At 34.8% G+C, this 16,099-nt stretch overlaps 2 protein-coding genes across 5 annotated transcripts; both read left to right on the forward strand.

The window, feature by feature from the left end:
* The first annotated feature begins 1,750 nt into the window (after positions 1-1,750).
* Positions 1,751-6,054, forward strand: LOC110654934 (G-type lectin S-receptor-like serine/threonine-protein kinase At4g27290). 2 transcript variants are annotated; one of them, XM_021811076.2, is made up of 7 exons: positions 1,753-3,220; positions 3,546-3,674; positions 3,775-3,932; positions 4,655-4,865; positions 5,004-5,241; positions 5,330-5,480; positions 5,566-6,054. In XM_021811076.2, exons 1-7 carry the CDS (start codon positions 1,933-1,935, stop codon positions 5,866-5,868), a joined length of 2,478 nt encoding a protein of 825 aa, XP_021666768.2. In that variant the 5' UTR covers positions 1,753-1,932; the 3' UTR covers positions 5,869-6,054. The 2 variants fall into 2 exon arrangements, with proteins under 2 accessions (XP_057997005.1, XP_021666768.2); XM_058141022.1 differs by lacking the exon at positions 3,546-3,674 and having other exon boundaries at positions 1,751-3,220.
* A 2,303-nt stretch (positions 6,055-8,357) lies between these two features.
* Positions 8,358-15,970, forward strand: LOC110654935 (G-type lectin S-receptor-like serine/threonine-protein kinase RKS1). 3 transcript variants are annotated; one of them, XM_021811079.2, is made up of 7 exons: positions 8,358-9,767; positions 13,998-14,135; positions 14,316-14,479; positions 14,601-14,811; positions 14,906-15,143; positions 15,242-15,392; positions 15,477-15,970. In XM_021811079.2, exons 1-7 carry the CDS (start codon positions 8,396-8,398, stop codon positions 15,780-15,782), a joined length of 2,580 nt encoding a protein of 859 aa, XP_021666771.2. In that variant the 5' UTR covers positions 8,358-8,395; the 3' UTR covers positions 15,783-15,970. The 3 variants fall into 3 exon arrangements, with proteins under 3 accessions (XP_021666771.2, XP_021666770.2, XP_021666772.2); XM_021811078.2 differs by lacking the exon at positions 8,358-9,767 and adding an exon at positions 11,952-13,633; XM_021811080.2 differs by lacking the exon at positions 8,358-9,767 and adding an exon at positions 11,952-13,633 and having other exon boundaries at positions 15,242-15,405; positions 15,477-15,697.
* Positions 15,971-16,099: the final 129 nt, after the last annotated feature.

The following is a 16,099-nucleotide window of genomic DNA, read 5'->3' on the forward strand; positions in this document are numbered from 1 at the left end:
GTCTTAGCGCGTCATTGACTTGGAAAATAAAGTTGGAGAACTGTGGTAATAGGGGAAACGGTCATTTATGGTAACTGCATCATAGTCAATGAACTAACTGTATTGGATTAATTTGCTAACTCAAAAATTCCAAGTTGTAGTCTGTGAAATTCTATGTATTAGATAATTGACCATTACCAGATGAGAACAATTAACCATGTAAGCTCTTCATAATACACATTTCCACATTATGATACTCTCCTTTGGGTTTTGTTGAGCCTGCATAAATTTTTACCAGGAATTTAACCCCAACTGATCCTGTACTATCAAATCATTGTTTCTTAGGTGGGGGGTTGGGAGATAGGCTTTTCATGTTTGACGGAGTAGGATTTTTTGTGAGAATTGTTATTCTTGATAATTTTGCCAATGTAACAAGTAACCATATGTCGACTAATTCTTGAAAATTTTCAGTTGCATTTTAATTCCTGCATAATGATTGTAACCATAGAAGTTGAATAGCATAAATCCATTAATTTTTGGAGATACAATGCTAAATATATCTGTACCTATTTGTTCTGAAATGTAAAAGGTTCAGACACCTAAAAGACCTGTCAATACTGCCAATACTTGAAAGTCAAAAAGGAGGAAAAGAATTTCACAGATGCTAGTGATAGTCTTGATCATGTGATTTGGTGTTTTGAGAAAATTTTGCACATCATTTTTGTTTTTTTTTGTTGCTGTTAGGTAGGATCCAGCTATAATTTTAAATTTTTAATAATAAAGAAATTTGTTTGATTCCGATTAAGTCAAAAAGGCATAACTTTTTCACTGTAAATTGTTGATTAACATTAGATAGCTTCATACTCAAGGGACATAGTATAGATTATAAACGGACATCTTTTCTGCACCTTCCAATTTCCATTACACAGCACAAAGAGCATGCTTTTAGTAAGCTTGAACATCCTTCCTTTAAACGACTATATGATTATGACCTATATGATGTATCTTTGCCTAAAACAGTGACCTGAATTCGTCATGTTGACACTTTGTAATAGAACTGCTTGCCAGTCATTAGTGGGTTTGATCTGTAGTTGTTGAAGAAGCTGAGGAGAAGCACACATAAAATTCAAAATTTCTGTGTTGTCTTTTTCACTGAAGGGCTAAATTTTGATTGGGAGGCCCATTGACTTTTGGGCTGCACAACAGCATCAGCTTCCTCCCTGAAAAAACTCTGATTTGAGACAAATTTGGAATCTATAATTGAACTTCCAACTCCAAATTTGGAATTTATAATTGAACTTCCAGCTCCTAACCGTAGGGTGGTCTCTAAGTTCAAATCTAGTTTTAACCAGAATTATGTCCTTAGGGAAGACTAGAAAAGGAGGAACGAAGTTTCTTTGTATTCCATCGGACTGAATGCTAGGACTGCAACATCTAACTACTCCCACTTTCCCCGTCCCATCAACTCTTTTCACTCACATTCACATAGGATGTCAACATGAAATCTCTGAGTTGAAAGTTTGTACTCTTCATAATGCATAGTTGATACTTTCATTAACTACGTAAATATCATGTTATAATATTACAAACTTTCCATGTATTTCGAGTTTTCGACAAACAAATGATTGTGTTAATTTCATATTTATGGTGCTTTTGATAATTAACTTCTGTGGAGGATGTAAGCTAAGGAAGCTTCTGAGCGAAAATATCACATAAAATTTGAATATTATTTTCTTCTTGGTGACTGAAAGGGACACTGAAATTGAATACTATATTCAGGCAGATGGAAAGCTGCCAACCTGGGCCCTAAACATTCAACTACTCTGCACTAAGAGTCTTACTTGAATTCTTTAACCAATCAATTACAAGCTGGGCCCTTCAAATTCACAGTTTTCCCACAGGAGAAAGGGTTAAAGACTTCATCTTTATCTTGAAGTAGTGAAATGGGAGATCATGAAACCAATGGAGAAACTGAAAGCCAACCTTTTCTATCTGGCTGTTTGCAGCACCTTGATCCTTTTGTTCTCAACAAATTCTTTTGGAGCTGACTCCATAACTCCTGGGCAGTCCATTAATGACACCCAGACAATAGTTTCACCAGGCAGAAAATTTAAACTAGGCTTTTTTAGTCCTACCAACACAAATGTTCGATATTTAGGAATATGGTACCAAAATATCCCAGTCCACACTGTTGTCTGGGTAGCGAACAGAAATAATCCACTTACTTCTTCTGGATTCTTGACATTTGACGATGATGGAAAGATTGTCCTTCTCAACAAAACAGGAAGCATTATCTGGTCATCTAATTCCTCACATGTTGCTAGAAGGCCAGTTGCACAGCTACTAGACAATGGGAACTTTGTTTTGCAGGATGCAGAGGATGGCAACACAGAGAACTGCATATGGCAGAGTTTTGATTATCCATCTGATACATTGTTACCTGGCATGAAACTTGGTTGGAACAGGAAAACTGACCTGAATCGACATCTTACATCATGGAAAAGCTCAACTGATCCGTCTTCAGGAAACTACACGTATACTTTGGATCCTCTAGGACTTCCTCAGCTTGTTCTTCGTAAAGGATCTACTAAGCAGTTTCGCACGGGGCCATGGTATGGGACTCAGTTTAGTGCTCTACCAGCTCTAATGGCAAACCCAGTTTTCCAACCCAGATTTGTCTCCAATGATGATGAAGTGTACTATTCCTTCATCATCAGAGATAACATCATTTCAAGGTTTGTTTTGAGTCCATCAGGCTTGGTCCAGCACTTTTCATGGAATAATAGACGCAAGAGTTGGAACCTTATGTTCACAGTCCAAGGAGACCGTTGTGACAATTATGAACTTTGTGGTGCTTATGGTATTTGTAACATCAGCAATTCCACCACCGTTTGTGAATGTATGAAGGGCTTTGAACCTAGATTGCCCAATGACTGGGAAATGCTAGATTGGTCAGGTGGATGCGTTCCAAAAAATCCACATGTTTGTGGAAATGAAGGATTTATAAAATTAACTGGAATAAAACTGCCAGATGCATCAGAGTACTGGGTGAGTGTAAGTACGAGTGTCGAAGACTGTAAGGAGAACTGCTTGAGGAACTGCTCTTGCCTGGCTTATGCGAAGTTGGATGTCAATGGTACTGGCAATGGTTGTGTGACTTGGACTAGGGGTTTGGTTGATACAAGACAAGTAGCTGAATATGGGCAAGATCTCTACATAAAAGTGGCAGCTTCAGAAATAGGTAAAATTGTTGTATTTTCCTTCCCGTTATTTATGAATTTTAACTAGATAGTAGTTGATAAATCTGGATTGGTCTTACAGCAAATTATTATACTTCTCTGACTGCTGATATTCCAGAAGATTAGATCAAGCATTGGCTTCGTCCAATGCCAGATTTAAAGGGTCCTGCTCTAGCCTCCCATGGGGCTGGGGATTGAGGCCTGGTCTTATTGCAATCTCTATTTTGGTCACTTGGTTAGTCAAATGCATATTTATTTTAAATGTTTTTGTGGTGTTTGAAAGACTTGCTAAGGTATATGATCCTTTTTTTTTATTATTATTATTAGAGTCAGATAATGACATAGAAGCTAAGCGAAGAAATATAGCAATTACTGTGGCCATATCAGTGTCTTCAGCTGTGATCATCGTGGCTTTGATTAGCTGCTTTGTGATTTGGACAAAGAGAACAAATATGGGTAAAACTTAACTTCTAATATAGTATAATTCTGGGTCAAGTTAATGTTTTAATCTTACTCTTTTTCTATTTTTTAAGTTAATTTTTGTTCTTTTTGGTAGCCAATCAATCAGATAATAAAGTCACTGTTAATGAAGATGAAGGTCAGGATGATGAACTTGAGCTCCCAGTATATGAATTTTCCTCTATCCAATTTGCCACCAACAACTTCTCTGTTGCAAATAAGATTGGAGAAGGGGGGTTTGGGCCTGTTTACAAGGTAAATTTCACTTTGCAAAGTGACTTTTGTTAATGATTGTCTTTGACAATTTCTTCATCTTTTGTTCTTATTCCTAAAGCCTGTAGAACAAGGACATTTTATGAGTGCTTCATGAAACTGCTTGGATGTGAATCCTTGTCAAAAAGAACTTCAAAGAAGTCCTTGGCTTCGTGTCACCAACAGATATGTCTTGGGGACTTTCTCGCCTTTTACAAGATCAGCAGGATTTAGCAGCATTGAAATCTACTCATCTATACAGCAGATTTAAAACCTAGTTAGGTCCATATTTTTAATTTAGTTTCAGCTTATAGCAACCTCCTAGGGGCTTCTTTTATCAACAATAATGGAGATTGGTAAAAGTGTCCTTTCCATTCTTGGGATTTGAGACCTATAGATGCAATTTGTTTTTCTTGGTTTTATTTCTGGCTAAGATGAGTATCTCCCATTCTTGGAATGAGATTTGGCATACATTAAGTCTCAAGCCCCAAATCAAAGCTATGCAGAGTGACCACTGATCTAATAGAGAGATGCTTATTATTTGGAAATATTACTGGTATCTCATTTAGCATCTTATTAGCATTAATGCCTAAGTAGTTTTTAGCAATATGATTTTTTTTTGGCTCTGACGTTAGTTTTCCTGGTCCCTCATTTCTCCTGTGTTCTTGAAAGCTAATCGCTGCTTTTTCATACTCCTTGCATTTTAATTGTGGAAAAACTTTAAGGGTGATTTACAATCCGGACAAGAAGTAGCTGTGAAGAGACTCGGGGAGAATTCTGGACAAGGCCTCCGAGAGTTCCAGAATGAGGTTATTTTGATTTCCAAACTTCAACATCGGAATCTGGTCAAGCTTCTAGGTTGCTGCATTCAAGGAGAGGAAAGAATGTTAATCTATGAATACATGCCAAACAAAAGTTTGGACTCCTTAATTTTTGGTCAGTATCTCAGCTTCTATACAATTTTTTGCATTTGTTTAACTTGGAAATTTTTTCGAGTTTCAAATCCAAACTCTCTTTTGCCATTTGGATTTTATGTTAATGAATTAGAAAATTGAAGTGTATGCAATTAAGCAGATGAAGCAACACGTCCTCTGCTCAACTGGCAAAAGAGATCAGACATCATCATAGGGATAGCTCGGGGCCTCCTTTATCTACATAGAGATTCAAGATTGAGAATAATCCATAGGGATCTCAAAGCTAGTAATGTTCTATTAGATAGTGAGTTGAATCCCAAAATTTCAGATTTTGGGATGGCAAGAATGTTTGGTGGAGATCAGACTGAAGGAAATACTAAGAGGATAGTTGGAACTTAGTAAGTAGAAAGACACAAGCTTTAGCTCTTCTTTTTCTTCCAAAAAATTTTGTTGCTGAAGTTGGTTTTCCTTTTTTGAATGATGCAGTGGTTATATGCCTCCAGAGTATGCAATAGATGGACACTTCTCTTTAAAATCTGACGTCTTCAGCTTTGGTGTTATAGTATTGGAGATATTGAGTGGTCAGAAAAACCGAGGATTCTTCCATCCAGACCACAAACTCAATCTTCTGGGGCATGTAAGTACAGATTCTTTCTAGCCAGACTGATCCTTTTCAGTTTCTGCAACAATCATATTACTCTAGCTTATTTAAATTGTTTCAGACATGGAAGTTATGGAGTGAAGGGAGGGCCTTGGAATCAGTGGATGAATTGCTGGAGAACGAGTTTCCTGTTTCTGAAGTGCTGAGATGCATACAAGTAGGTCTTCTATGCGTCCAACAGCGGCCGGAGGAGAGACCAACAATGGCATCTGTGCTCCTGATGTTAGATTCTGAGAGCACATTGTTGCCTCAACCTGGTCAACCTGGTTTCTATGCAGAAAGGTGTCTTTCAGAGACAGATTCATCATCACTTGGACATTTGATTTCTAATGAAATGACTGTCACATTGTTAGAGGGCCGCTAGTATTTGCCTACAATTATCTTTTCTTTTTTCTTGTTAAAATTTGGCAGCTCGAACTAAAAAGCTCCTAGCGAACAACTCCAGCGCCGCTGAATTAAAGCCCATTGGTATTTATCCTTTTTCTTTTGTTGTAGAAATTGAGAACTTATCAATCTACTTTCTATTATCATGCAATGCCATTCTGTATCACATCTGAAGGTCCAGACAATATTCTTGCTTATTTATCAGAAGCACTACTACCTACGAGTCCTAAAAGGATACCAACTCTGCTGGGAACTGCTTTTTTGGAAGTTAGTATGAGAAAAAATGTAATGTTCGTGCAGGCTGTTTATGGAATCCAAACTAGTCAATAGTTTCAACTTTTAGTTATCCTGTTAACCTTTTTGGAAATCTATTTCTCAATAAGAACGAGCAAAAGTTTTAGATCAAGACCTGTAGAAACAAGCAAACAACTCCATTATTTTTGGCGTTGATGAGTTTTTTTGTTGAATATTAGGTGGAAAAAATGTGCAAGGAATGATAAAAGCCATACGTAAGCATAGTGCAAGTATGGCCTTTGTTGACTTGCACAAGGCATTCTGCCTATAAAAAGGAAGAATGCTGGAGCTTTGTGATATATATGTGTTGTGCTGAGAGAAAAGAGTGAAAGCTGAAAAGAGAGTTAGCGGGAGCCAAGAAAATGAGGGACAAAAAGAAAAAAAAATCTTTGTATTTGTGTTTGAAAATCCAATGTTTTATAAGTGAAGTGTATGTTTTCTCTAATCTTCAATCTCCCTTTTGCTATGTAATGTTAAGCTTTGTTATGTTTTATGAAAGTTGAAAATCTAGCTTTGAAAATCCAAGGGCATGAATCATGAGGCTAGAGCTAGTTTTTTTCTTTTTTCTTTTTTTTTTTTTTTTAAGTTGATAAAATTGTCCTTGTACTTACTGCTCTAAACTTGCCTTCTATAATTTTAGAAATACATTTTTTAGCTGCTAATTACATTGGTTTCTTTTGTAAGTTTATTTTCTGTTTAGAATAAGAGTATTCATAGTAATTGAAATTAGAATTTTCAACTTCCATTAGTATCTGGAAAATTTTAAAAAGATAATAGAAGCTAAAATTCATTGCAGAAGAACCAAAACAAACCATATTGAAGGTTGACATATTTCTTTTTTTAATGTGTAGAAGGTTATTTAAAAATGGCTAAAGATCAATACTAACTAAAAAATTTGTGAGAAACTACAAATAAATATAAGATCTGCTAAACTGATTTTCTTTTTTTCTGCGGTAAGGAAGGTAATTTGGAAAAATAAAATGATAAATATTTTATGCTTTTTTTTTTGGGAGGATAGATTGGGGAAACAATAATTGATCTTTACTCAGATAAAATGCAGAACCTGCAACCTTCTTAAGCAGGGCAAATGTTTGATGTTGCTAATCGGACGCCACCCAACTGCTTGTGTATATGCCCCTTCCGTTTTAATTCTCTCATAAGATAAGAAATTGGTGTGAGGCCTCCGCTGGGCTTACTTTCACAAAGACTAATGCTTTATTTTTTTAAAATATATACTCAACTTCAATTAACTAAGCCTTTATCAAAAAAATTTGGGATCGGCTATATAGATTCGCTTTCTACACTCTAAACAATTTTGGATTAAATCCTCATAAATGTGTAATGATTGTAGGTCATGTTGTACTACTCTCTTCCAAGTCACTTTAGGTCTAACCTTTTTTTCTTTATATCCTCAACCTAATGTGCTCTACTTGTCTAACTGAAGACTCCGTATGCCTACATTTCACATGACCAAACCACCTCAATCTCCCTTCTCTCAACTTATCCTCAATTATCACCACTTCTACCTTTTCTCTAATACTCTCATTACGAGTTTTATCTAGTCACCTTTTCTCTAATACTCTTATTACGGGCTTTATCTAGTCTAGTATTCCAAGAGATGTCTTATGGAATGTAGTATTAGAACAAAATAGGGTATCTATTAGGTACATACAAGTGTTGACCTCTTTATATATATATAGTTAAAAAAATATGCCCACTTTAAAAAAAATATTATTTTAAAGATAATTTTTTTTTCTGCCTTATGTCAAATTATAAACTATTTTTTTAACTATTAATTAATTTATTAATTTACTAATTTATTTCTATTTAATATAAAAAATTGGTTTCCGTCTTCCCTTGCTTAATTTTGCAAACTCAGCTCTAAAAAAAAATGGAAAACCTATTTTAGATATTGTTAAAAAAATTAAAACATAATAAATTTAATTTTAAACCAAATTTTAATACCTCTAACTAATATATTTAAGAATGTACTTTTCCCAAACATATCTTCAATTTCCCAGTCAAAATGGCTAGATAGCTCAATTATTCAATTAATACGAGTACCAAACGCAAAACCAAGTTTGTTCTAATACTCTTGCCATTTGCCTTACGCAATTAAATAATCATCATCAAAGTCTACCAAGGAAAAAAAAATATAATACTTTTATGCAGAGTTTGTCAATGGTTGTTATCCATAATAAATTTTCAAATACATGACAAAAAAGTCATTGTTTGAAAGGAAGAAAAAAAAATTAGTAGCAACACCCACCTCAGCATATCCAACAGCTCACTTGGATTTCAGTGAAATAGTAACGGAATCAATTGTTCATACTAAGAAAATGCTCCTCAAAGTTCTGTTTCTATTCCATCTCTTCCCATTTTGCATTGCCTTGGACACCCTAACCGCCAATGAATCACTCACAAGCAGCAATATTTTACTCTCCAAAGAAAGGAATTTTGCTCTGGGTTTTTTCAGCCGTGGAAGCTCAAGGTATAAATACCTTGGCATATGGTACCATCAACTACCAGAACAGACCGTGGTATGGGTTGCAAATAGGGAGAATCCAATTAATGATTCTTCAGCAGCCCTCTCAATAAGCTCAGATGGAAACCTCATTCTCTATGCTAGCCATGACCAAAAGTTTCCAATATGGTCCACAGATGTTTCACTGAAAGGAAGATACGCATGTATAGCTCGACTATTGGATTCAGGCAATCTTGTCTTGGTCCAAAGTGAAACAATTGTTTGGCAAAGCTTTGATTATCCTACAGATACATTGCTTCCAGGTATGAAACTAGGACTGGACCTGAAAATTGGCCTGAACAGGTTCTTAACGTCATGGAAATCAGCAGATGACCCTGGAATTGGGGACACATCCTTCAAGCTGAATCCTATTGGCTCTCCACAGTTGTTTCTGTACAAGGGCTTAATCCCATATTGGAGAAGCAATCCATGGCCATGGATTAGTTCTGTCCCGATGCCAATTCCTAAGTATTTATACAAGTACACTTTTGCCAACACTGAAGATGGGATATACTACATTTACATGGTTGATGACAAATCTGTTATCACGAGAAGTGTGGTTGACAACTCTGGATTGATTCAGCGGCTCACTTGGGACAATACTTCTCGCCAATGGAACCCAACCTGGTCTGCACCCAAGTATAGATATGGACATTGTGGTGCATACAGCATATGCAGCGCTACCAATGTGGAGACATTTGAGTGCAAATGCTTACCCGGATACAAACCCAAGTCCTTAACGGAATGGTATCTCAGAGATGGTTCTCATGGGTGTGTGAGGATCCATCAACAAACTTCAATGTGTGGAAATGGAGAAGGGTTTGTTAAGGTAGCAGGATTGAAGTTTCCTGATACTTCAATAGCATCCTTGAAGAACATGAACATGACTAGCTTTGAGTGCGAGCAATTGTGCTTGAGGAATTGTTCGTGCAAAGCTTTTGCAATGTTAGATTTTGAGAGGAAAGGCTTTGGCTGCATGATGTGGTACGGGGAGTTGAGGGACGTGGAGGACTACACATGGGGACGTGACTTGTATGTTCGTGTGGATCGAATCGCGCTAGGTACGTTTTCTTCTTGCCTTGCCATTGTTCTTGAAGCAAACCGTGGCAGTAAACACAATAATTGAAAGCTACTTTCATGTCAAAAATAGTAATGGATTTCTACAATTTTTTTTCAAAAAAATTACCACAAACCTACAACGTCTCATAGAGGCAATACGTCGAACAGCTTGAGAACAGACATAGAGAACAGCAAAGTTGTACCACCATCACGCAACAACATAGATATCAAGAAACACGAGACTTAAACTCCAACCTTCCACAATCAATATTAAATCCAAAGTTTGAGAAAAAAATCTTAAATCCAAATCTAATTGCCGAATGATTATATTCTATGTAGGATATCTATACAGAATGAAAAACAAATAAAGATTAATCAAATATAGAAAAGTGAACCTTATTAAATTAATAACTACAAAGCAGTTCTTACTTTTTTAAAATTTAATAATCAAAATTATTTACATGTTTAATTTTTATTACCTTATCATTCCATATAGTATGCTTACATAGAATTATACCTTCATAATATAATTTCTACTAGAATTTTTAGGTATAGTTACTAAATCCGTATCGAATTAGCTAGTTAAATTAGTGAATCAACTTTTAAATTTGTTCGAATTTATAATTAAACTAGACAAAAAAGTGATGCACCATGATCCAATCAACATGAACCAATAAATTGATATGATCTAATTGATAACCAATTTAGTTATTTGATTAAATCTTTTTTTAATATTAACATAGAGAATTAAAATCAAAACCTCATAAAAAATATTTAAAATTAAAATCAATTGAGTTACTTTAATCATTAAATTTTTTTATTTCAATATATATTTTTTAACACATGCTTAATATTTTATAAATATTAAAAAAATAATACATTTATAAAAATATTTATGCATTATATTAGTTGAATATTTTTATATAAAATTTAATCATTACTAAAATTTATTAAATATAACTTAATAAATATTTTAATTATATTTATTTATATTAATAAATATTATATTTAATTATTTTTTAATTAATTTATATATATTAAATTAATTTTTAATAACTCCCTAATTAAATTAGTGTGTCATTCCCTCGGTCTTTTAGTGACTCATTTATTTTCAAATTTATAAGGTAATTGGACAAAATCATAATGAAATAATTAGGCACTCTAGATAATATTATTAAAAATCATTTCTTTCGTTCTTTACCCAACTCGCCTCCCTTAGACAATTTCCTCAACTTAGGGTGGCTCCGGTTTAGGAATCGCTGGTTCATATTCAATGAAATCATGAACTTGAATAGTTTAGAAGACTGTTTCTGAACCGCCGGTTTCGGTTTGAGTCCCAATTTTAAACGGTTTAAAGGACGGTTCGAAAAATGACGGTTCAAGATGGTTTGGAAGCGATTTAGGGACGGTTTAAAAATGACTTACAGAAAAAAAATTATAGAAAAATTTTATTATTTTAGAATTTAAGTTATATTTGTAAAAATATTTTAATTTTTCTTAAAAATCTTTCAAGCAAAATAAAATAAGAAAAAAAGAATGAAAATGGCTTATTTTTAAGAAAAATTTAATAAGCAAATACTTGAATTTATTAAAAAACTAGAGATGAAATTAATTTTTTTAAAAAAAAATTAGAAAAATGTGCATGAACTTAATTTGCCCTATGTATTCTTTAGAATTTAGAAGAATTAAAATTTTCAGTTATAAGTTGAGAGAATGGAGATTAAGGTGGTTTGGCCATGTGAAGCGTAAACATACGAAAGTTTCAATTAGATAAGTAAAGCACATTGAGTTAGAGGATAGAAAGAAAAGAAGAGGTAGACCTAAACTGACATAGAAGCATTACGTAGAGAAAGAGAATCCATATAATCGATCCCAATAAATTTTTGGAATAAAAGTTGAGTTGAATTGAGTTGAGTTGAGTATTACTTGCCATTTTTTAAAAAATTATATGATAATTGATAATTAAAAAGGTATAAAAGAAAAAAAAATAAAATAAAGGGTATTAAAATTTTTATTGAAGATATAAAATAATAATAGAGTAATTGAGATAGTATTAAAAATTTCAGTGAGTATATAAAATAATAAAATAGGAAAATTGTGAGAGTACTGAGAATTAAAAGGAGTGTAGAAAATAATTATTTTAAAAATTTGAGAGAAATTGAAAGAGTATTAAGGATTAAAGAGAGTGTAAAGAATAATTGTGTAGAGAATTAATGATATATATATATAAATGAATTAGGAGTAAAGTGAGGTATTTATTGAATTCTTTTGTATTTAAATCGTCGGTTTGATCCAATTTAAAATCGTCGATTCAATCCGATTCGAAACCGCCGGTTCACAATTTCTAAAAAATATGAACGTAAACCAAACTGTAGAAGGATGATTCCGGTTTGGTTAAAAGTCAATTCTAATTTTGACCAAATCAATTCCGATTTGAAATCGGACCGTAGCCACCCCTACCTCAACTTTCCTCAAACGTCAAATCAAAGACGAAAGAAAAGTCACAAACACGTTTTTCTTTTACCTTTGTGTTGGTTTGGCTTGGGTTTTTCATGGCTTTCAAGACTGAGGAACAAAAAAAAAAAAAAAAAAAAAAGGCTCTCAACCATGGATAGTGTAGAAGTTCTTCTCAACTCCTTGCTTCTAGTCCTCCTCTTACCATCTTGTCTTTCCATTTCTGCCATAACCTTAAATCAATCCATCACAGGCAGCAACCTTCTACTGTCCAGAAAAGAAATTTTTGCACTGGGATTTTTCAGTCCTGGCAACTCTAAATATAAATATCTTGGCATTTGGTATCACAAACTACCAGAACAAACTGTGGTGTGGGTTGCGAACAGGAACAATCCCATTAATGACACTTCAGGAGTCCTTTTCCTAGCCCCAGATGGAAACCTTGAGCTCTATAACAATCATGACAGAGGACTTCCTTTCTGGTCCACTAATGTTTCAATGGAAGGAACAGTGGATTGTGTGGCTTGTCTCCTAGATTCGGGAAATCTGGTTCTGGTCCCAAATGATGAAAGCAAAAGAATTTTTTGGCAAAGCTTCGACTATCCCACAGATACCATGCTTCCAGGTATGAAACTTGGGTTGGACAGGAGAATTGGCCTAGAACGGTCCTTAACGTCATGGAGATCAGCGGATGATCCAGGAACAGGGGACTGGTTGTACAGGCTCAACCCCAGTGGCTGTCCCCAGTTCTTTTTGTACAACGGTTTAATCCCATATTGGAGAAGCCCCCCATGGCCCTGGGGACCTACACCAGTGCCCGGTTATTCATCTACTTCTACTAACAATCAAGATGAGATATACTACTCTTTCCATTCAGAGGTTGATGAATCTATTCCCACAAGAAATGTGGTTAACAACTCTGGATTGGTCCAGCGGCTTACTTGGGATAATAGTTCCTATCAGTGGAGGGTACCCCGTTCAGATCCTAAGTACATCTACGGACATTGTGGTGGATACAGTATATTGAACGCCAACAATTTTGATAGTCTAGACTGCATGTGCCTGCCAGGGTATGAGCCCAAGTCCATAAAGAATTGGTATCTCAGAGATGGCTCTGCTGGGTGTGTGAGGAAGCGAGAGCAAACGATGTCAATGTGCAGAAATGGAGAAGGGTTTGTTAAGGTAGAGCATTTGAAGGTTCCTGATACTTCAATAGCTGCTTTGATGAACACAAGTTTGAGTAGTACAGAGTGTGAGCAACTGTGCTTGAATAATTGTTCCTGCAAAGCGTTTGCAGTCTTAGATATAGAAAGGAAAGGAGTAGGCTGCTTGACCTGGTACGGGCAATTAATGGACACTACGCAGTATTCTGAGGCGCGTGAATTGTATGTTCGGGTGGATGCCATAGAGTTGGGTATTATTTTTTTGCCTTGCCGTTGATGCCTAAATAGCAATGTATTTCTAAATATTTACCTCTCCATTCTTGGGGTCATCCTGACTCTCATCTGACATATACAATCTCCTCAGTCTATAATGCGTGTCAATTTGTCCCTTTCTTTATTCATTTGGATTTGATTGGGATTTGAACTCAAATCTCACAGTACTAAAGATTGAGTTTGTTAACGACTAACATAAAAGAAAAGTTTGCTAACAAAAAGAACAACATCAACAAGAAGATAAAGAGTTTTCTTTGTTTAGCTATTCACCTGCACTTATGTTTTTATATCAACTTGTCATATTTCTTTTGTATTTGCAATGTAATTTCTTCCTTTATGCAGCTGAGTATAAAAAAAAGGAAAGAGGTTTTCTCAAAAAGAAGGGGAGGTTGGCTATTCCAATATTATCTGTTGGTTTCGCAATATTTCTCATTGTCATATTTGCCTACTTGTGGCTAAGCAATAAGAGAAAAACAGGAGGTAAAGAAATAAACTTGTCTGCTTGAATATTTATAGTGTCCAACTTCCAACTTTATTTATTTATTTATTTATTTTTGCTCACCTAATTTATATCTAATTTTTATAAGTCCTAGGTATGAAAAGCACTTGTGTGAAACAATTGTATGACATGTTGCCTTTTGTTATTCTGTTGGAGTACAGTGAAAAAGAAAGCAATATTTTCTATATTGCTGGAAAATGAGCTTATAGAAAGTAGACAATCTCCAGATTTGCCAATTTTCAATCTACGCACTATATCCGCTGCCACTAACAATTTTAGTCCGGCTAACAAACTTGGACAGGGTGGTTTTGGCTCAGTGTATAAGGTAAAGTCCAATGGAAGCATTCTAAACATGTGAAAGTTTTAGTGAGCAATGAATTTGAGCTTAATGGATCTAAGCTAGAATAGCTTTTTGATTTAGATTAAATATGAGATTCTGATTTCAGGGTCGGCTGCACAATGGGCAAGAGATTGCTGTAAAAAGATTATCCCAGAGTTCAGGCCAAGGGATTGAAGAATTCAAAAATGAAGTCGCATTAATTGCGAGGCTTCAACACAGGAATCTTATAAAACTTCTAGGGTGCTGCATTCACAGAGAAGAACAAATGTTAATTTATGAATACTTGCCAAACAAAAGCTTGGACTGCTTTATTTTTGGTAAGACTGTTTATTCCCTTGCTTCAGTGTTCTTATCTAATTGTTGGTCAGTATCCCATTATCAGCAACACAAGCTTTCAAAATTTTGTTGTAGATCAGAGACAAAGATCATTCTTAGATTGGAATAAACGCTTTGATATAATAGTTGGAATTGCTCGTGGAATCTTGTATCTTCACCATGATTCAAGATTGAGAATTATCCATCGAGATTTAAAAACCAGCAATATATTACTAGATGCTGATATGAATCCTAAAATTTCTGATTTTGGCATGGCAAGAATATTCAGAGGGGATGAAGTACAAGACAAAACCAACCGAGTTGTAGGAACATAGTAAGTGTTTCATGCATAGTCAAGGAGAGAGAGAAGGATGTACAATACTATATGCTAATACTAAAATTAATCTTTTGATTTTTTTTTCTTATATACAGCGGCTATATGGCACCAGAGTATGTGATGTTTGGAAAATTTTCAACAAAGTCTGATGTCTTCAGTTTTGGGGTTATGTTGTTGGAGATTATAAGTGGCAAGAAGAGTAACACTTGTTATCCAGAGGATCCTTCCCTGAACTTGATAGGGCATGTAAGTAATGGAGGTAGGTTCAAGTAACAAAAGCATCGAAATTTTGCAACTTTTTCTAAGAAAAACTATAATTTGCTGACGTAGGTGTGGGAGCTATGGAAACAAGAAAGAGCTTTGGACATAGTAGATTCATGTCTAAAAGAGTTTTTTCCTCCTCTTGAAGTAAGGAGATGCATTCAAATTGGGCTATTGTGCGTGCAAGAAGAGGCAACAGGTAGACCCACCATGCCACATGTTGTTCTGATGCTAAACGGTGAAACAGCCCTTCCGTGTCCTAAACGACCTGCTTTCATTTTAAGAAGAAATTGCAGTGATCCTAATCTGTCAACACTAGGAGGAGCAAAATGTTCTTTAAATGAGGTGACCATCACCAAGATCGAAGCCCGCTAGAGATGTTAGTAGGAATTTTTACCGGACACAACATTAATAGTCATGGATTTCTGGGATGATAAGCGTGTATATGGTTTCCCCAGATGTTGAATTGGACTTATATTTAGGGGGTGTATCCGTTTCTAAGGTCTCAACTAAACTAATATTTGAACCGATTAGAACTGTATTAAAATGAACTTATTTTATTATTTTAGCTCTTTACTATGAATTGTATTGAATTCATACTAAATTAGAATAAGATTGAGAATTGAATTTATAAATATATTTTTCTAGAATTTTTAATATATATTATATATTTTCAATATAATTAAATATTT

This window comes from Hevea brasiliensis, chromosome 18 (genome assembly GCF_030052815.1).
Source record: "Hevea brasiliensis isolate MT/VB/25A 57/8 chromosome 18, ASM3005281v1, whole genome shotgun sequence".
Classification (NCBI taxonomy): domain Eukaryota; kingdom Viridiplantae; phylum Streptophyta; class Magnoliopsida; order Malpighiales; family Euphorbiaceae; genus Hevea; species Hevea brasiliensis.